At 31.7% G+C, this 23,241-nt stretch overlaps 1 protein-coding gene across 1 annotated transcript; it reads right to left on the minus strand.

The window, feature by feature from the left end:
- Nucleotides 1–1,952: 1,952 nt before the first annotated feature.
- On the minus strand, nt 1,953–19,736 carry LOC148173879 (uncharacterized). The gene is made up of 7 exons (XM_088035707.1): nt 19,308–19,736; nt 19,045–19,261; nt 3,441–3,598; nt 3,082–3,264; nt 2,684–3,031; nt 2,342–2,635; nt 1,953–2,291 (listed from the first exon to the last, which is right to left on the minus strand). The coding sequence occupies exons 1-7, from the start codon at nt 19,734–19,736 to the stop codon at nt 1,953–1,955; spliced, it is 1,968 nt and encodes a 655-aa protein (XP_087891833.1).
- Between the last annotated feature and the right edge of the window lie 3,505 nt (nt 19,737–23,241).

Raw genomic sequence — 23,241 nt, forward strand, 5'->3', positions numbered from 1 at the left:
TTTTTAACAATGAAAGTGTATTATGTGAAGAAAAATGAATTTTAAGAAATAAATTCGAAATTAAAAATTACATCTTTAATTAAAATTAATATTTGATTCCATCATCCATCCATGTCAGCAATCAAACTTAATTAAATGCGTGATTAATTTAATCGCAATCAACTTATAGTGGAAATGAGGTCATTTCGCTTAAAAATACAAACATTGATTCAAAATTTCTTTCAATGGTTTTCAAATCATATTGTTTAGCCGACTCAATCTGCATGAGTTTTCAAGTGAGTTGTAAATAAAATTTGGTTGTCTGACGCACCCTTGTACAAAAACTGACCGCTTAGATCTCAAGCAGACCAACCCAAAAGTTCTAGGGGTAAAATGTATTGTTGGGTGCATCTTATATTCATACCATGGTGCATTATTTTTGGACGCAATTGTACTACAAGATTTATAGAAAACTTTTTGGTCGATTAACCATTCATATCAAAATTACTTTCTTAGAGCCGGTTTACAGAAACTCAGTTAAATCTTTAATTTCGATTAAATACTTAACATCATATTAAAGTGACATGTGATCATTTTTCTCCCAATCAAATGTCAGGAATCGTCAAATTAGTTGTGAGATTAACTTAATTTGAATTAAATTATTATATAAACCGGACCTTAATCTGTCATTTCTATGACACTGTTATTTGCAATTTTTAATATAAATTATAATTTTAAAAGTGAAAAGATTATTTTGAATAATAAAATGACTTAATAAATAATACTGTGTACTTTATTATTGTAAAGGTTGCTTTTTTTCTAAACGCCTTTGATGAAATATTTTTTGCTGCACAGTGGGCTAGAATATAAAATATCTGGCTAAAAGTCAAAAAAATTTAAATTTTAGTTTTTTTTATATTAAGCTTTATAGGGAATTTATTTCTACACATTGTGGTAAACTAGCAGTACGTTTAAGATACGACTAGTATATTAGCTAGATTAATCTAAACTCTTTTAAGAACCTGAGAGTGTTTATGGGAGCGAAGTGTAGAATTACATACAGGCGGTGTTTTTGAAATACACAACCAAAAATTAAACACGGTCTTTGGCAGTCCTAAGGAATCAAATTAACTATTTTTTATGTTTTCTAACGATAAAAAACACCTTTTACCACGTACTTGAAACACCACTAATAAAAATATCCACATAAAACACCGAATTTTGGATAGTTGCTAAGCAATCAAAAGTATATTTTTGTATCCAGTGGCGAACTGGAAATTTTGTCAAATATTTATTAATTTTATCTCAAAATCGAAAAAACTTTTACATACAGCATTTTTTGTCAATTGATTCTATTTGTAATCACCAATAACCGTGTTTTGCTTGATAGTGTGTTTCAAAAACACTCTGTATATGTCATTTAAATCGAAAAATTGCTCTTTTTGTTTTTGAGTTATTTCAAGCAACGAACAGACAATAGAAGGCAACCCAAAATACAGATTTCAACGAATTCTTTTTTAAGAAGCGGCAAGTTTGAGCATCATGCATCAGGAAACAGCTTAAGTAATATGCCATAATTTTGTTGAATTCTGTGCTAACTAATGGTGCAATTTTCAAATTCTGTGCTGTTTTCGTGTTTGAGTCATTCAAATAAATAAAGATCGATTACACTTTTAGACAAATTAAGACCCGACAATTTTACTGTAGGGTCTTTACTGATGCACAAATATAGGGCCGGTTTATAGAAGCTTCGTTAAATCTTTAATTTCAATTAAGTACTTAACATCATGTTTAAGTGACGCGTGATCGGTTTTCCGCGAACCAAATGTCACCAATCGTCAAATTAGATGCGAGATTAACTTAATTTATTAAATTATTGTGTCAATCGACTTTTTACGTACGAAACTAGTTTTGCTTGAAACTTTTATTTAGAAATCAGTTGATACTCAAAATAAATACTTCTATTCTCCTTTTTACTTCTTCTTTTTCTTTTTCTTTTTCGGTTCAGCATCACTCACGCCAACTAATTTTTCCAGTTTTCGAGCAAGACTTGATACTCCAAAACTAACTTGGCAATTGAAAAATTTTGTATCTTTTTTCGAATTCTTTGACTTTTTTGATTTTTTTGAGCCTTTAGATTTCTTCGAGCCTTTAGATTTCTTTGAGCTCTTAGATTTCTTCGAGCCCTTGTCTTTGTGGCTTTTGCCCTTCTTACCTTTTCCTTGTTTTCCTTTATTTTTCAATTTTTCTTCTCTTTCTTCTTTCAATGCAGCTTCAATTCTAGCCTTTTCTTCCGCTTCTTTCTTTAGTTTCTAAAAATTGCATTCATGTATTAGACATTGAATAAATTTGACGAAAATACTTCTAAATACGCGGACAATTCGATTGCTTTATTTTCAAATTTTGGATCCTCGGACCAAACGAAATTTATGTCTTCTTTCCAACTGATACTAAATAAATCGCAGTAGAAGTTAGCAAGAGTAACTTTTTTTAAAATTGTTTCTTCCGGTTTTTTCACCGGCTTTTCTTTCTCAGATTTTTGGGATTCGGTCGTATCGGTTTTCTGTTTTTTTTCTTTCTTCTGTTTGCTTTTCTTCTTCGGTTTTTCTTTTTTCCCTTTACTTTTTTTACCTTTTTTCTTTTCCGGAGGACGAAACTAAAATTAGACAATCACAAATATCCAGCTAAATTATTATTGAAATACCTTCAAATACACAATACGAACGTTAACACTACTTCTAAAACTATCTCTGTAAGCCATCAAGTTATCTTCGGGCGATTTTAACACCACTGGATTAAATTTCATGTTGGCGTTCCACGCTTTTCTCTCAGACTGAAAGTAGTCGTTGATTTGTCGAGAATCGTATTCATCTGGTTTGGCGTATGGCGATTTCGATGCTTTACTTTTTTTACTGCTTGATTTGTCCGAAACTTTGCTCTTCTTCTTTGTTTGTTTTTTTTGAACAACTTCCTCAATATCTTCGATCTTTTCCAATTTTTCTTGAAACAATGGCATGGAGAATTCTATATGAATAGTTTGTTTAACTTTTTTCTGAAGATGTGCTCGATTGGTGGAGAAGAAAATCATGTGGATGAACTTACATCAGTTTTTGGTGGCTTTGGCAGACCAATTAATTTGACGCAATTCAATTCCAGTTGAGCTGTGTTACACGCGGATAAGAAGTCATCCGAAGGTTCTCTGTCGGATGCAGTTATTTCAGCTCCATCTAACATGCACAAATTGGGGAGGTAATGTAAGACTGCTTCTTTGTAACCCATGACCATCTGAAAGGTAAAAATATTGAGTTGAAATAAATGGGTCTTTGATGTTTCGTCTGTTTGAACAGAAATCAAAAAAAGAGACGATAGTTTTCAGACATCTGTAAGGAGTTTAACACTCGCTTTTCCAAATAAAAATATTTGCAGAAGTCTTTATACAAAAATAGTCTTCTATTTCTTACCGAACATGGATTTCCATGTAGAAACAAGCTTTTCAACTCTTGAAGGTCCGTTAAAGCGGTTAGTACATCTACCAGACAGTAGATGTCACACTCGGACAAATCTAAAGACTTCAAGTTTTGGAATCGTTCAGCTTCGCCCAGTAGATGGAGGGCACTATCTGGAAATAATAATTTTACATTGTACCAATTCAAAAAGAAAAAAAAACAGTTTAAACTGAAATGTGCAATTTCGTGTTTATTTAAGATTTTTTTTATTTAGCATTTCTCAATTCGTTTAGTTTCTCTTGATCGACAATTTTTTGTCATTGAGAAACAGTAAATTCATTGAATCAGCACGTCTCCAAGACAAAATTAAATGAATAAATATTTTTTTAAGAAATTTCTGAGTTCCACAGTTATTAAAAAGCAACGTTGCGCGACAACATATTATTATTATTTTAGTATCAATCGTCGGGAAATTGCATGGTTTTCGTCAATAGAAAAGCGTAAAAGTTTTACGCGAGGTAATTTTTCCCTCCGGTATACATCCATTCCCTGGCGGACCTTAATAATGTAAACGTCCAGTCCGACTCGACTTGATGGTTTCAGGAAAATGAACTTCTCAATTTTTATGTAGTGTGTTAAATATTTTAGTTCGGACAGCAATGGTTATGTGCCATTTTTCAATGTCTACAATGATCATGCACGTCTCCCGACTCAAATTGAAGTTGTTTTAATCTATTATTCAACTCAGGCTTGGAAATGTCAAAAATGGCTTACACGTGGAACTTGATAATTGAAAGAAAATTCATCATAAATTTATGACAACTGCAAAGTAAAATTACAGTGTGAATTAGTATCGATAACGCGGCGAGATGAAGAGATTGGCGTAAAAATAATCGAGTTTTTTCGGTAGTTGGAAGAAAAACGAAAATGTTCAGTTGACACGAATGGTAGCAATGAATATTTTATGGACGCGTGTTCTGGCCAGATAATGATATGGCAGGAAAATAAATATAATGCGAGTACTTTGCAGGTGATTTTCTATGGGAAAAACACGGCTGCCTGGGAAACTAATAGCCACAATTCATCAATGAATATTTTATTTACTCTCTCAAACCTATATTTTTCAAAGATTACAACATTCTACTACACAACACGGAAGTTTGGAAAGCATCACTAGAGGAATTAGAAATCAATGCCCGTTCTGCTTAAATATTTATACATAAATTGGCTATTTTTACTCTATGTATTTTTCTTATAATTTCGTGTAATTTTGCGGCGCATTCCTTTTAATTTATTTATTAAATTGTAGGTTTGCAACGAGCTGCAATGAAGCTTCATCTAAACATTTAGTGGAATCGAAATTGCGATACGATGAGAGTTTAGAAACTATAATGTGATTTAAGAGAATTTATACATACATAATAATTCAGAAACTACTAAATTAATTATTACAAATGAAAGACTGTTTTATTGGACTGAATAAGAACAGAAAGTTAAATTAATTCATTGCTAATTTTAGATGCTGCTATCAACAAGATTAAAACAGAGACTTTGTCAATACGAAATAATTTCCGTCCTAAAATCTATTGGAATTGAAAATTCTAAATAAACGCAAGAATTCAAAAGATATCGAAATTTAAAAGACTTTGAAAAGACACTGTGAATTAAAAATATACAGGGTGTTCAAAAATTCTTCAGATAATAACTGGTAGCTAAATTAAGTTTTTTCAATTATTGAGTACTTCGTTGGAATTCTACAGCCACTTAAAGGGGCGCTAATTATGGCACAAATTTTTCCTTATAATAAACTCAAGGTTTACAAAATTCTACTAGAGTTCATGTTTTGGGTGACATTTACATACTTACAGTCTTTAAATGCCTTAAATGTTGATGCAAAACGTTATTTTGCACTTTTAAAATTAAGCTCAAGAGCGCAAAATTAATCTGGCAACATTTCACTTCAAGAATTCAGTAATTAATTGTTGCCTAGTGCCTGACAATGACCAGTTTTTTAGAAAAGTCAAACATTTTTAAGGTGTCACAAACTAGAAAAGATGTATAATTTTGCTGAATATACCGACACCTGAAGGAAACAGTCGAGAAGCAGTAAGGGGCAGTAAGGCTTGTGAATTTCCTAACTGGCAAATTCCCTCCAAGAATACTTTTCAACGAGTTTATCAACAGGTAAGTGAGATGGGCCGATTGGAACCAAATTTATCAGGATCATGGAGGACCCAAGACTATTCGCACACCAAGAAGAGAACAAATGGTTCTTGATCTACTTTGTGACTTTCACTGGTCAGGTGATATCAAATTTAATTGCAAACCATAGTAACCAATAACATGATTTATTAATAATTGTAACTACCAAAGTGTTGCTCTGGTCTCAAAATTATACTGCTAATAATTACAGAAAGAATTGAACACTGTTGCCGTTTTTCGCAATATTTAAAGTTATTTTGCTCCCGTACAAAGCTTCAAATAAAAATTTTAAACAGTATTTCCATGTCTTAGAGTTTGACGTACTTATCAGTTGGTCCGCTATTTTTTGAACACCCTGTAGAAAGTATCCTGAAAACGAGTGATTGAACATTAAAGAAATCAGAGAAGAATTAAGGAAACAACGGAGAAATTAGAAGTAGCCAATCAAATAGCGACAAAACATGCAAAAACAAATAAGATTCAATATAAAATTTCAAAAGTTTGTGACGAGATTAATAGGTATTTAAATAAGTTTATAAAGTCATTTTTATTTCGTAAGTTCGTAAGCAACTGGTTAAAACACGTGTGATGAATGCCTGAAGAGACTTTTTAAACGAGTATCTTACAATGTTTTATCTACAATTGTTCTTTATATCAAAATTAAAAAAAAGTTGATTATAAATCGTTCTCCATTTTTAAAATAAAAAGGTTAATTAGAAATTATGTTATCAAATGTCAAAATAAATCAAATTTGACGTATCTAAGCAAAAAGGTGTGCAAAAGACAGAGTTCACGAAACGGGTACTTTTTGAACCAAAATCTGTTCAACAAAGATTTACTTTTTACACGATCGTCGCGAAAGAGTTTGCCAAGAAGAAGAAAAAAAAAAGTAGAAACTAGTAAAAGCTTAACAAATGATGTACTTAATTCAACTGGATTTTCAGGGAGAGAAACAACCGGAAATGAGCCAAAAACAAGAAAAGAACTCAACAACGAGGATCAACCATTTTAAAAATGGTAAAAGCACTGAGGAAGAAAATAAAAGAAATTTTTCTTTCAAGGACCGCATTTGTACATTCTTTTGCAGGAATAGAACCAAAAATTGAAAATCAAAGTCAACGGAAAGAAGAATTTCACGAAGATACAAACTAAGTAAGCATAAAGCGAAAAAAACATCAGGAAAATTTGGAGGCAACTTTTCTTACTTTTCAATTAGAGAAGTAAGGTAAGTATAAAGACCAAACTTGGTATTTATTCTCCTGTTATTAGACCCATCATGACGTTTGAAGCATCAATTGAATGGTGTTACGCAACAAAGATCACAAAAAAATTTTGATGTACCTCTTCGCGTAATTAAATTGATTTAAACTGGCACTATCTGTTGAGCCTCATATGGACCTACCATTGTTACTGCACTTTTACACTACAGATTCGGTAAAATTAAGGCTTAAATAGCCATGATCTCCGGTTTTAGACGACAGTGGCTGGATCTTCGTTGCGTAACACTATTCAATTTGGAATCAGCCTGAAGAAACAACAATGAAACTCCAAACGTCCAAAAATAAATTCTGAAAACCACCATCAACGATCTGAAGATTTCACTCATTAAACAAGTTGTCAAGAAGATCGACTTAAAAGAAGACACAAAACTCCAACCATCGGAAACAAACAGAGGAAACCACCTAAAGGACTTTAATTTACGATAGAAAAAGTATAGAAAGAAGGTGAAGAAAAGGAACTAAATAAATAATATGAAGACTACCAAAATATCCAAAAACCACTGATAAAGAAAGGAACAGAGAAACTCGTCGAACTAATAAATGGATTCAAGATAGAGTAAAATCGCAAAACCCCGAATACCACGAATAACAGACCAATTAAAGAACATCTAAAAAAGTCTAGAAAACCTGAGCCGGCAAATTTTATATAAATCTAAAAGATCCAAGAAACCTAAAAATTGGCAGGATTTTAAAAATTTAAGCAGATTGAAGAATTTAATGATTTGGAAAAGTCGAACGAGCATAGATTTAATTGCGCAAATTAGCTTGCACAAACCAGTTTGCGTATAATTAAATTGTTTCTTGTAAATGTTGTTTTAAAGTTTGTGCAAAATTTATGCAAACTACCATATTCGGTTTGTGCAAATCCATCGTTACGTGTAAAGGCTGCGCTGAGTGGCTTGAAAGTTGATCCACCTACAAATTTTATTTGAGCAAAATATATATATATATATGATGTCCCAGATTAAAAAAAAAACTGATTAAGATTAATAGTACCAATCCCCGAAGCTTTTTCTTGAAGTGGAGTAAAAGGTCATCAAAATTTCCTAGGCAACGAGAGTGTAATGTTTATATGACCAATAGGTGTTAGTACGAGTCCATAATTACCAATTTTAAAATTCTGATTAGCTTCGGGATTGGCTGCGGTTTTTTCGTTTTAACTCGGTTATTTTTTGAGCTAAAAATTTTTGTTTCGAATTTTTGGTTCAGAATTTTTGCCTTTATAAGCCCTTTCTCTTTGTGGCGCGAGTTCTGGGACATCTGTATACAGGGTCCGGCAACACTTGTGTCCACCTCCAAAACCCTTTTTTAGTTTTAAAGATAAGATTTGAGAGTTTGCATACGCTCATACTTGACAAAGCTCTAGAAGCTGACGAAAAAATTTGTTTTTAATCACGGTTTGTTTTTAGCGATTTTTGAGTTTTTGCGGAAATATTCACGATTTTAATTTTTTTTTTCAACATGACTGTAACACAAATACCTGAGTTTTTATTTTAAATCTAATGCAAATTGCATTTAAAACTTGCGAAATAAACGCTGTTTTATCAAGTTAGTTTTAAAAATTATGACGGCGCAGTGGCAAACTACGTTTACACCAAAATTTCACAACTCACTTCATTCGCTCATATGAAATCCAATTTTGATTAACTCGGGCATTTTGCACTTTGGACATGGACACCAAAAATCGTTATTTAACATCGACAAAACGGCAATTTTATCAAGTAAGACTTTTGCTGCAATTTAAAACGAACCAAAAGATACATGCCATTTGTGACACAAGATGTTGACAGATGGGTGTAAACGTAGTTCGCAATTTTGACGTAATTGGAAACAAACTTGATAAAACAGCATTTTTTCCTCAAATTTTGAATACAATTTGCATTAATTCTAAAATAACAACTGAAATATTTTTAACACATTTATATTGAAAAAAAAAATTAAATTAGGGGTTGATTTCACAAACCCTCACAATTAGCTAAAAATGACATTTTTAAGGTGTCGTGACGATAAAATTATTGGTGATAAAAAACAAATTTTTGCGTCAGCTTCTAGAGCTTTGTCAACTATAAGCGTATGCAAATTTTCAAAAGTTTCTTTAAATTTGAAGACGATTTTGGGGGTGGACACATGTGTTGGCCGGAGCCTGTATTGTAATTATTGTATACAATGTATTTTAAATGTTTGGAAAATAACTACAAAAATAAGAAAATAAAAGTAAGACAGAATAGTTGACAAGCTCTAGAATCTGATGCAAAAATTTGTTTTCATCACCGATAGTTTTGGCGTCAACACGCCTTAAAAAACTAATTTTTAGCAATTTGTGAGAGTTTACTAATTGACCTTTGTAAGAATGAATGAAGTGACTTTTAATAAACCTAGCTTACCACTGTTCCGTCATGATTTTGAAAACCAATTTGATAAAGCAACATGTTTTTCTCAAGTTTTAAACACAATTTGCAATAAATTAAATAAAAACGAACACAGTTATGTTGAAAAGAATTTGAATTAGCGACTGTTTCTACAAAAACTCAAATATCGCTAAACATTATTCTTTTTAGGCGTCGCGACGCTTAACTAACGGTGATAAAACAAATTTTGATCGAAAAGATCCAAAGAGTATTATTAATAATAAAAAAATATGTAGCTGTACGAATATTATAAATAATAATAGTAACCTTTAATAAAATATTTTAGTTTTTTACCGGTAGGTACAGTTTTTAAAGAAAAAAGCTCAACGTTTTTTAAAGTCATTAATTAATTATTATCGAATATTAGAGTGCCATTTTAAAAATCTGTACTTGTCAGTTAAATAATGAATCCTCCTCTTTCATTTCGGTGATTTGGTGCAACATTAAAAAATTCATGCAATCGTATTTTTGGCTTGCTGCGGTTTGTTCAGTGTTGATGTGGCAAAATATCGGATTAGACCAATTCCGGTCGAAAACGTGAAGTAGCGCTTGCAGAATAAATTACTACAATCAAATATTAAAGACTAGTTTAATTGAAACTTAACTAAAATTTTGACACCCAAGGGATAGAGTGTGAGCGCGTCAAAACGTCAGGCAATTCCCGTATTGTGGATTTTACTAATTCTTTATTTATGTTTGTTCGTATTTCTAAATGGCGGACAGGGAACGATTGTAGGGACGAGCGAATTAGGTCAGAGACGAATAGTGGTCGAGTTAAATTTGCAAATATGCAAATTAATTTTAAAAAGTTTTGCGTTTAATTTGTGCGAATGTTTTAAAAGCGAGCAAAATGTTATATGAAAATTATAAGAGGAACATGTGGCACCGGTAAAATTAGACTCTTAACAGACGGATGAACAAAACTAATTAGGAGTAATGGCAGACAGTGTGTTCTAAAATAAGTAAATGGACTAATGAAACCCTCACATGAGAAAAAACTCATCAAAAATAATGGGCGGTAATTCGGTCGGAATTGTTGGGGAAAATTTTTCCGTTTTGTCTTCACTTGACCTTTTTAACAATAAAGTAGCGCCAATATCAATTGATTTTCACAGGTAGCCGCTCGTCAACACAAACTCCTCTCGAATTGCCTATTCTTACAGCTTTAGCATCAAAGCTTTTATAAATAATGGCATCACATAAATCACTTGTCATTTGATGTAGAACAAGACAGGAGGAAACAATGTTGACAAAAGCCGAAAGTGAGCAAAATTTTTCCGAATTTAATTTCATCGCAGCCGAATCTGTATGTATTGTTTGTAGGAAAAGTGGCATAAATTATATGGAAGTTGAGCGACCACACATTGCTTGCACTTGACATTGGTACAAAGACTGACACTTGAAGTGCTCGTTCATTGTTGTCAAAAACGCCAACGTTTTTCCTGATTAATGAATCACTTTGCGTTTTATTTTCGCATAACGTTTCAATTGAATTCTGTTCTTTTAATGTGACACTCTTTGTCAATATGATTTCATGTTTTGCTTTTACTCATGTTTTTCTTCTTCCAGCACGTCATAGACCAAATCTGAAGCGAATTTTCCACGAACTAATCTAAAACACAGTAGTTGCTTATCGTTGTGTTGTCTTTTATTATTTTTGCGTAGTGTTAATTAATATTTCCATGTAATAAAAGCATCGTATCGCTTCAGGCTCGTCTAGGACGTGTAATTAACGGACTCTGGAAGTCTAAACCAAGAGAGAAACTCAGCTGTGATAAATGGGGTTCCAGTCGACTCAGATCATACGCGAATGTCACTAGTTCTCATCATAGAGCCCTGTGATGTATAATTGGCTTGTCACCTAATGATTTCTGATTTATTACCGTGTGGCGACATCACGTTAATCACAAGACACACCTGCCTTTCGTGCGCCCTCAACGCCTGCTCTGTTCTGATAATGCCAGTTTTGTCCTTTTATTCCTTCATAGGTTTGTCCGAACTTTAATTAATAACGCCGCTTTGTGTATTTTATCGATGAATATCTAATTACGGGGTCGAGGGTGAAGACAATGGAGGATTAATTTATTACATAAATTAGCTAAAATGTAAACCGGGAAATTAGAATAGTTGTCCATAATCGACCTTTTTTATATTTTTATGAAATTTCTGATTCTTCGTAGTCTTGTTCCGTAGTTTACCAACCAAAGGCTCTCGCAACTTATTTGACGATTACTGACATTTGATTGATAGTAAAACGGCCACATGTCGCATTAAGATAATGTTAAATAATTAATTTAAATTAAAGATTTAATACAGCGTTAACTGTGATGTATCTAGAATTATTATTTTCAAAAACACCACACTTTCTGAGCGGCATTTCTAGTTGCTATAAAAATACAAATCGATTTAACAACATTATAGTGTCCAAGAGATACTTAAGAATAACATCTGAATTTTGTTTTAAAATTTATTTATGGTATTTCATTTTTGTCTTGTGTAGATAATGTTATGCAACGTGCCTTTTTTACGCAGGATTATAGTACCTACGTACATTTCAGAACTATTTCCAAAATTATTCTAGGACAACTAAATTGTACAACATTTTTTTACTTCCAACATTTTTAGAGTTTGATATCTCCAAAACTAGCTTTCTCTTTATCTTAAACGATAAGAATTTTATTTGTGAAAAAAATCTATAATTATAAACCGACTTATAAATGTCAAATTTGATCCAGTTATACACTTTAAGATGTTTTTTGAATTATTCTAACATTTTTATATTTTATTGCTGTTAATATCAGTAAACTATGTATTTTTAAAAAATGATTTTTCGGCTCCAGTGGATATATATTGATTTTCTTCAAAACTCTTTTAGAAAGCCAATTTAACAAGTGTTACAACGACTTGTTAGGGTCAGTACTTTTCATGATTTAAAAAAAATATATTATGTTCTAAAAAAACAAATAATTTTTGTAATGAGTCCGGCAACACTTGTGTCCACCCCTAAAATCGTCTTTGATTTTAAAGCTAACATTTTAGAAATTTGCATACGCTCATAGTTGACAAAGCTCTAGAAGCTGAAACAATAATTTGTTTATTATCAGGGTTTGGTTGGCGTCGCGACGCCTAAGAAATATAATTTTTAGCGATTTTTGAGTTTTTGCGGAAATATTCGCGAATTCAATTTTTTTTCAACAAATACAAATATCTGAGATTTTATTTTAAATCTAATGCAAATTGTGTTTAAAATTTGCGAAAAAAACGCTGTTTTATCAAGTTAGTTTTCAACATTATGACAGCGCAGCGGCAAACTACGTTTACACCAAAATTTATCACTTTATTCACTCTTATAAAGGTTAATTTTGATTAACACGGGCATGTTGCACTTTATGGACACCAGAAATCGTTAATTAACATCGACAAAGCGATAATTTCACCAAGTAAGACTTTTGTTACAATCTAAAGCGGGCCAAAGGATAGATGTCATTTGTGACACAAGATGTTGATAGATGGGTGGAAACGTAGTTCCCAATTTTGACGTAATGAAATTGGAAACTAACTTGACAACACAGCATTTTTTTCTCAAATTTTGAAGACAATTTGCATTGAATCGAAAATCACAACTGAGATATTTTTAACACATTTATATTGAAAAAAAAAAAATTAGGGGTTGATATTACAAACCCTTACAATTAACTAAAAATTACATTTTTAAGGCGTCGCTACAACAAGACTATCAGTGAAAAAAAACAAATTTTGGCGTCAGCTTTTAGAGCTTTGTCAACTGTGAGCGTATGCAAATTTTCAAAATTTTATCTTTAAAATTAAAGACTATTTTGCGGGTGGACACAAGTGTTGCCAATCCCTATATAACTCAAAAATTATCATACCGATTTTTTATTACACATTTACAATACACATTTTTTATTCGATGTTAATTAAGAATGTTTTAAGTAAGAACCATATGGGTGGGTCAGAAAAAAATTGGACAAAGCTCAAGAATTTAAATTTTTGCATTAACTAATATATCCATCAATCAAAAGTTTATTTGGTGTTTTAACAAAAAATGTTTCTGGCCTTAAGACAAGAAAACTCTTAATATTTTTTACAGAGTGAAAGCAATAAAAAAATACCAATAAATTAAAAGTAAAACAAGTTCAAATGTGCTTTTTTAAAATCGGTCAACCACTTTTCTTCTAGACACCCCATATGATTCAAAAAATTTCAACTTTAGTTTAACAATTATTGATGCATATTTCTATTTATGATTTTACATGTTTTCTAAATCATTCAGAAACGCGAGCTTTATAGAGAAACTACAATTTTGTTATTAAATTAAATTAAAGTTATTAATATTAAGAATAAATGCCGCATAATCAATTTTTTTGACAGTTGTAACATTTAAAAACACACTTCCTATTCCTAACAAAACTATGACCGCATTCGTTTTGAATTCGTTTTGAATGCGTTAAGGGGTGAAATAGAATTATAAGTTTCATAAAATCTTTTTTTTATTTCATAAATTGTTAGAGAAACTATTGAAAAATATGTTCTCAAAATTTCAAACAAAAATTCCGACTCGTTCTGTTGTTATACTCGTAAATCAGTCTCCTCCTTCAGGTCCTTCAGGTGAACTTGCGTACAATCTTGCTTGAAAAGTTTTTGACCAACCGTTTTGAAAATTTGCAGGTACTTTATTTATAGTATATGAACCTGAAATCGGAATATTATCATTATTAAATTTTTTTAATAAAATTTAAAAAGAATGGTAAAAATCATGCATTTTTGTATTGACCTCTGTAAAAAATTAAACCTGAAAATTGCGCTCTCCAGGATGTACGCAAATTGCCGAATTTGATGGGGACCTGCAATATGGTGTAGGTAATATCTTCGGTGTTTTTTAAGGAAATACTTCAAAAATTTTACAGTATAGACTTGAATATATGTATAAAATATTGTCAAACTTTCAATAAATTATATTGTACTGTTATACTGTAAAAAAATCATGAAAATCAATGAGAAAACGCTGTCCTAACCCTATTTCCCCCTTTAATAACGTTAATAGTTATCATAAAATGTGTTAATATTTTTGTTAGATATCACTGCAACGTTGGAAACTGTTGTATTTGATATATTTACTGCTAATTTTCTGAAATATTCAATTTTGTTGGGTGTAAATTAACAGGGAATGACGATATTCTGTGTTTAAAATTCATACTAGAACAAGCTTTATCGTCCATTCCAGTACAATTTTTTTAAAGAAATATTTTAATATTTGGAAATTTCAATGCTTCTTTATGCGTGCTGAATATTTAATTCGTCCTTTTTCATACACACGATATATTCATGAATTGTTGCTGCTACTTTTTGCTAAGTTACAAATTGCAGGACAAATTTATAGACCTCCTTCTGAAGCCTTTAATCGAGTGAGAATCAATTTGTCTTTGTTAAGCTTTTTTTCTTGTACCCACCATATTGAACAATGGATTTGCAGTATGGTAGCGTTCTGCACATGTGGGTTATAATGTTTCTGCGGTGACAAGGCGGGCAATGAAACACAACCAAAATAAAAGAATAAAATATAAAACACAATGTAAAAATAGTAGATATAAATAGATGTAGTAGTTTGGTTTCACTATTATCATAAAAATAGCAATATTTTATCGTGAAGCAGCGGCAGGTGTGCAGATTTACAACCCACCCACAAGTCCACCTATGAACGTAACCGTCGGATTGGCCGTTCAGCCGCCAGACTAACACTTATTAACACAGCGGTCATATAAACATATTATGATTTAATGTCGCGGATGCGGACCTGCATGTCCGTATTATTAATTATTATGGCCTCGTAAAGGGGTTGTATAAACTTTTATCTCGTTTTGTCAGACTTTGTTGGTCCACCGGGTTGTGTCCGAAAGCCACCTCGTTCGCATAAAATGAAATGTGTGCAAATGTTCCGTGAAAAATTTCCGACACCCAGGTGACATTTGATATAATACCGTCTCGTTTATTTTTTAATTATTATTTATTAGATTGGGAGAATTTTTACGAATTATGCGACACACTCTCCAGCTTATATTGTCAGAAGGGTGACGTTCCACCACTTTCAACCGCAAATGCACCAAACAGACAATGACACTAATCAAACTTAATGCCGGATCAACTTCAATCCAACATCAAAACTCAATTATTTCCTTGCTTTTCCGATTCTTGTTCTAGCTGAATTTCTACGAAAACACGTATTATACATTATACACGCTGTTTGGGGTTTCGATGCCAAATTTAAAACCTAGCTTTCGCTGAGCCACCATAATCATTCATAAATTCGTAGAGATACCTAAGATTTTTGCATTAAATTGTCTAATTATTTAAGATCCAATCGTTTTTTGCTCTTTAATTTGAAAATATTTCTCATATTTACGACGGATTATGGGACCTATGTAATATGCATTTTATTCATGGTGAAGTGCGAGGAGTGTGTGCGGCTTGCTGGTCGCGTTTCCCAAAGTGTCTCTTTAATTGGCGGATTCTTTCCCTACATTAAAAAGTAAATCTTTTAGTATATTAAAGAACGTGTTTTATAATGGCCATTATAAAACAAGTCCTTTATACTATATTTTCGAATTTACATCCTTTTTTTTAATAAAAAATTTAAATTTTCCAAATCTAAGAGTTTTCGTGTTACACGATTGGTAATGGTTTTGTAACCACGACTTGCCACTTGATTTTCAAATTTAATTTAAAATTTGACATTTATTGAGTTTCACTGTCACTGAATTTTAACCTAACCTCACAACCTGTATTCACATCTACAGTATGTCCCCTGATTGAGTTCACAAGAGGGAAAAAAGTTTATTTTCCATTTTACAAAAAATGACGAAACACAAATCGTAAAATCCGTAATGGTGAAATTGACCAAGAACTTAACAGGAAACGGGTGACAGCCAGACTAATTAGTTCTGCCAATTCTTAAAAACAAAATTTCCTACTTTGAGTTTTCTTATACATCCGTTTTTTTTTAAACCACCAACACCGCAATTTTCTCCTGCATTACAACCGGCAACGTTGCCTAGGGAGATTTTTGGTGAGAAAATAGTTGTCAAATTTTTGACATTTCTGAAAATTATGCAGTGTTTCCGTTAAAAACATTTCTTTTACAGCCTGTTGGATTGCAAATCAAAAGATTTAATAGTGAAAAGACTCGGCACAGCCTGAAAGGTCTTTTTGTGTAATCAAATTGTCAATTAGGCAGCTAACCTATTTGATTTTATTACCAAAAAGTCACCATCGACCATGTTGCCGGTTGTAAAGTGCTGGGAGAGTGCGGTATTGGTGGTTTTTTAATAAAAAAACGGACTTTACTTATAAACGACTTGAGTACTCTAATGTAAATCTGAGAACATCCAGTAAAAAATATCGATATTGAACTTAAATTCAACAAGAGCACAATGACATCCATCTCCAATACATCGGAGAAAAAATCGTTTTTGAAAAGTAGTAAATAAAAAACTTAATAATCATTTAATTTAATTAACTTAAATTGCATAGTTTATTGTGAAAAACAAAAATAAATAAAATTCTTAATAAAGCAACAAAATAATAAACAAATAGGAAAAAAACAAGAATAAATAAAAACCTTAAGTAAGAAACAAAATAATAAGTAAATAAATTATAAAAAAAACAACAAAAAAAACTAACAAATTCGAGATTAATAAGAATAAACAAAATTCTAAAATATACGTTGACAACCAACCAAACGAAATATCAAAATCAAGATTGTAAAATAAAATACATATATTGAAACCGCAATCATCGATTTTTATTGAAACATCTAGCACACTGGTGTGGTGTTCGTGTGGCATTTCTATTATTTGCATTCTCCTGTATATGGGGTACAGACTACTGTATATAGAAGAAGGTGATTTTATTGAGGTGAATTTCAGAGGCTTTTTTCGATTTGTTCAGCGCACGCAGAATGTTCGACATCTTTTCAGATTTTGACCATTTAATATTTGAAGAGGGTTTGAAAACTAAGAAAAATCTAAATCTGGTATCTAAAACACCAAAAACATGGAATTTAGAAATTCAAAAATGTTTAACTCTTTTTTGCAATTTTTGGAAATCGTCGGCTTATGTTGTTAAGTTTCTAAATCAATTCTTGGCTAAAATGACAAATATACAGGGTGCGGTAACACTTGTGCCTACCCCCAAAATTGTCTTTAATTTTAAAAATAAAATTTTGAAAATTTGCATACGCTCACAGTTGACAAAGCTCTAGAAGCTGACGCAAAATATGTTTTTTATTACGGTTTGGTTAGTGTCGCGACGCCTAAGAAGTATAATTTTTAGCGATTTTTGAGTTTTTGCGGAAAAATTCGCGAATTCAATTTTTTTTCAATATAACTATGATACAAATATCTGAGTTTTTATTTTAAATCTAATGCACATTGTGTTTAAAATTTGCGAAAAAACGCTGTTTCATCAAGTTAGTTTTCAAAATTATAACAGCGCAGTGGCAAACTACGTTTACACCAAAATTTCACAAGTCATTTCATTCACTCTTATATAGGTTAATTTTGATTAACACGGGCATGTTGCACTTTATGGACACCAAAAATCATTAATTAACATCGACAAGACGACAATTTCACCAAGTAAGACTTTCGTTACAATCTAAAGCAAACCAAAGGATAGATGTCATTTGTGACACAAGATGCTGACAGATGGGTGTAAACGTAGTTCACAACTTTGACGTAATGAAATTCGAAACTAACTTGATAAAACAGCATTTTTTTCTCAAATTTTGAAGACAATTTGCATTGAATCTAAAATGACAACTGAGATATTTTTAACTCAGTTATATTAAAAAAAAAATTAGAGGTTGATATCACAAACCCTCACAATTAACTAAAAATTACATTTTTAAGGCGTCGCGACGCTAAAACCATTAGTGATAAAAAACAAATCTTTGCGTCAGCTTCTAGAGCTTTGTCAACTGTGAGAGTATGCAAATTTTCAAAATTTTATCTTTAAAATTGAAGACGATTTTGGGCGTGGACACAAGTGTTGCCGGACCCTGTATGTATTAAAAATAGATGTTTTTTTGGCAAAATCGATATTAATAAAAAATCGATGTAAAAGTCCCAGATTTACTGATTTATAATAGACCTATTATAGCGGCAAATTCAAAATAACATCTTTTTTATGTAGAGTTAACATAATTGTTACCTTCAAAGATACTTTGCCACTAAAAGTCCGCATGACTACCAGACGCTCTCATGATCAATTTCCGTAAATATTTCACATTAACAAGCAGCGAAAAACTTTTCATGTATTCCATTACGGAGAATGACAGAGTCGAGCTAATGTATGGTTAACTTTTACGGTCCGATCCGACCCTCGATAATGCCTCAGCAGTAACAGAACTATGATATTACGGATTCATGTAATGGCCAAACGAGAGATGGCGTCGGCTAATTTGGTTAATTGAGAAATGATGAGTAATGACGGAGAAATATATCATTGGTATTTTGAAACGAAAACGCTGTTCACCCATGAAAATAAGACACCCGACATCATCGTATAATTTTTATGGTGGCGTGACGAGCAGAGGGGAGACGCGTTTGTTATTGTCACTTTGTGTTTGATGTTATGGCTCATTAATTACGGTAAATTGAGATTATATAGTAATGAGATGTTGTGGTACCACTTGCAGGAGAGAAAACTTACCATTGGTTAACTTGTTTCGTCCTAAACCAAGGTGTTGGATATTTTTCGGCGCCTTTCTCGTCAAGTTTTCCACCGACTTTATTTCATTGACATACAATTCTAAAAACAGAAGTCCACGTGGAAGAACACTTCCGGAAATGTCGCTTATCCAGTTGGCACACAGTACTAGAACTCGCAGATTTCTAAAATTTCGTAGTCCGTCGTCGATCATATTTACCTAAAAATTACTTTTATTTTCCAGTTATTTCCAATTTAAAATTCACGTTATAATCGTCTAATCTTAACTGCCTCGATTGCTGCAATAAAAAACCACAATCAATTTTCTCCGTTTCCGTGATTGCACTTTTTAATTTTCTTGTAATTTTATCAAAAACGTTATTGTTAATATCGAACCGCTCCTGCTCGATTTTGCCAAAATTTTGGATGTCTGTGTCAGTAAGGCCCAATTTATTCATGTTGAGAAACTCATTTTGCGACTGGTTTTCATTGAATTCCTCTAAGTATGTTCCAAACACTGACCAAAGTAACTTCACTTGAAGAGAGATCGTAAAAGGAACAGTCACTTTGGATAGAACTGGATTTCTGATGGTTTCCCTGTCGCGAAATAATCTTTCATGTGGAGTCCAGAGAACAGAATTGTATTTTTCCTGGGGGATGTCTGTCGGTTTTCCATCACCAATTTCGGTTAACATGTTTGTGAAATTATAGACACTGACAGATATGTCGGTACTGTCAAACGGTATTTTGACTATTTTTGTGGGTTTTGAATTTTTGGTTCTTTTGATTCTCTAGATTATTTGCATTCGTAACGTCGTGTTACGTGGAATTTCCTGATTGTTTTCCAACCTAGAGATGGTATCAATAATTTCATACGCAGTCAAATCTTTTGATTCATTCTGAAAATTAAAACAAAGCAAAACAAAGCAAAGCAAGTAATAATAAATTATTCATTCAAATTACGTCTTTTTACTATTACAACTGTTAAAGTGAGTAAATTTTGGGACGTACTAATTTTTTTTTTATTTTGGCACAATAAATAAGGGCTGACAAATTGTTTTCTATTATCTAGAGGCAGACTCAACTGACTCGAGGCTTTGGGCGCAGAGAAAATATTGGGTTTCTTAAGAAATTGATACTACTAGATATTAACTTAAATGGATTTCACACTTCTGTTGGTTGTCTACAAATATTAGATTTTATGAATGAATTTTTTAGATTTTTCTTGGATTCAGTTCATACTCTCTGTATGTTCTATTTAGTTGGTTTTAGATTTTTAAATTATTTATTTGTTTGATTTTTCTTAGAGTATTGAGTTTCATTTCGTTTAATTTTTTTTGTTATGATAGGTAGAAAATTTCTTTTTAAATTCATAAATTTTTGGTTCTGTTTTAATTTTATTAACGGTGCATAAGCGATAATTTATTAATTTTTCTTTAAATTATCTAGGTTTTTTTTAAGTTTTTTTATCTTTATTTATCTTTTTCTTCTCCTTTCTTTCTTTCTTTTTTGATTTCTTTGGAACCTTGAATTGTTATAAATTAGGTATTCTTACATTTTATAGATGTTTTTAAGATTCCTATATTCTTACATTCTTTTGTAGAAAATTTTAGAACTTATATTGCATTGATCTCTAAATTCTTCTAGATTATCTTTATTGTAAATAAGAAATTTGTTATATTTTCCTTGGATATTTTAAATCTGTTTAAATTTACTAATTTGGATTTTCTTAAAATGCAGTTTCCCTTATTTTTAATATCCACGCCATTTTTTATATTTTTTTCACTAATTTGTATTTGAAACATTTCCAAATTGCTATGGAAACAAAGCTATTACAGCATTCCGTATCGAAATGGGATATTAAAGCACCGAAAACAAATGCGGAAATAGCAAAAATAGCTCTGTAACAAGAACAAATTAGAAAAAATAGTATAAAACCTCGTTCATAAGGCCATTAAGGCACTCATCCTTAATAAACCCGCAGCCTTGACGCTCGTTTTATAAACTTGGATTCATGCCTTAAAATTTGCCTTATGAAACTTCAGACTAACTTCAGATCATCTCAAATTTCTGCAGATCTTCTGGATTTCTTCAGTAGATGTGGTCCAATCCTTCTTAGATGCTCTAGACTTTTTTCAGATTTTCTCCAATTCTATTCTTCTTAGAGTTCATATTCATTTTGAGTTTAATTTTTTCTTGGAATAATTTTTAAGTTCTTCTATTTTGGTCACTTACTGTTCATTATATTTTGCGTCAATTCAGTTTAGAATCTCTATACGTTCTATAGAATTTTTTCTCCTAGTAAAATCTTTTTTTTTTAAGATTTTCGTTAAATTTGTTTTCAAATTCTCTTAGAATTTTAATATATGTATACTGTTTATTAAAGTCTCTAAATTTTTTATAATTTGATGGCTTCTTTTTGTATTGTTCAAATTTTCTTCGAATTTTCTGTCTTTTCTTTTCCCTCAATTCTCTTTCAATTTTTTGAATTAAAATGTTCTCCTTTAATTTACTTTTTAGATTTTTAAAAGTTTATTCTATACCTAATTTCTTCAGATGTTTTTAGATTCTCAGTCTTTTTATAAACTTATAAATTCTTTTTGTATTTTCTCTAGATTGTCTTTTAATGTTCATTGTATTTAGTTAGATTTTTCTTTAAGTTACACTTGCATTATTGTCTTGCTTTTATTGTTTTAAAGCAACTTAGTGTTAACTTTAATTAAAAACGTCTAAAGTTGTGCTTTTGTGGGGCTTTTTTAGGTGCGCTGTCATTAAAATCCGCCTTTCATTTCATCATTAAAACTGCGAAATTTATGGAATTAAATAGAAAATGTTTATTTTTTGAAACTGAATGTCTGATCGTTTTCCGCAACATCCAAACGAGTAAATCTGTCGCTTTTTACTGAACATATTTGTAAAATACTGCGGAAACAGTCGTTAATGTCATTCGAAGATTTTTTTTCTTAATTTCCGGGTTTTGTGGCAGAAGTAATCAGTTGGAAGCAAGATTTTTATTGCATCTGTGACTTAAATAGTGGCCTTATAAAAACTCTCTACAATAAAAGGAAACGGTTCGATTCTGCTTTGAATTCAATCATTTGGTGTCTCCGCCCTCTCCGGAAGCTTGTTTCATTTGTTATCTTGGCGACATCTTCTGGCTTTAGAGTCGATTGTCGGGATCATATAACAAGAGATTTCGGCAGCTATTGGGTCTAACTGGGTTTTCTTGCTGAACAAAGCGTTTAATAATGACCACTGCTGAAAAGAATCGGGAAATTTGGTTTTTCAGGGTGGGCTTACAGACCGCTCTTCTATTGGCCAATATCCCGACCGCATGTCTTTATTTTATCTCTTGCTGACGCCTTTTCGTTACTTTTTATATCCCCTCATTTAACAATGTTTGAGATTAGATGAATTTTGTCCGGTGGATCATGACTCATCATCTTCATGGAATTGTCACAGTTATCTCAGGTCCCCTCGAGATGGACCATCAATCGGTTTAAAATAGTCACTAAAGAGGGTGGTATCGGCAGGGTGATAGAGTGGTCCAATCAATTGTGACTGGCGGCTGTAGTCGAGTGCCACTATCAGTGCTTATTTTTATCTGACTTCATTGAACGAACCTATGCTAATCTTGGCGCAAATGTAACTTCACATGACCTCATTTCGATAGTGATCTTTTAGATGCTTTTTATTCCCTCGTAAAAAATACCCATTTGATCGTCTGCATTAGCTTTATAAAATCTAGATGCAGTAAAACCAAATTTGAAGGTGTCACTAGACAAATTTCAAAATAATTTTCTCTATAATAAACTAAAAATACTTGATCTGGTTTATTATAAAACAGGAGTGTCAAAAATCTGTTTCATCCTTTTAATAATTTTGCAATTTGGCGTTATTAAGCAAGCTGGAACTACTAATTTATTATAATTTTAATTTAATTGTTTGATAAATTACAATAGTTTACATCAAAAGAAAACAAGTGGCGTTGCTAATATGTAATTTTTTTTTTGTGCTGATTTCAAATCTACATTAATTTTTCTTATAACACGTCAACATTATATGCAAAGCAAAGTTAAAAGAATGTAAAATTATTCGAACCTAATGCCAATGACACTTATGGTCATCCCGAAATCGTCTTTATTTTAAAGATAAAAATTTGCAAAATTTCGTAGGCTTAGGTATAGTTGATCAAGCTCC

This window comes from Gnatocerus cornutus, chromosome 5 (genome assembly GCF_029298725.1).
Source record: "Gnatocerus cornutus isolate USDA-ARS CGAHR chromosome 5, icGnaCorn1.1, whole genome shotgun sequence".
NCBI classification, from domain to species: Eukaryota; Metazoa; Arthropoda; class Insecta; order Coleoptera; family Tenebrionidae; genus Gnatocerus; species Gnatocerus cornutus.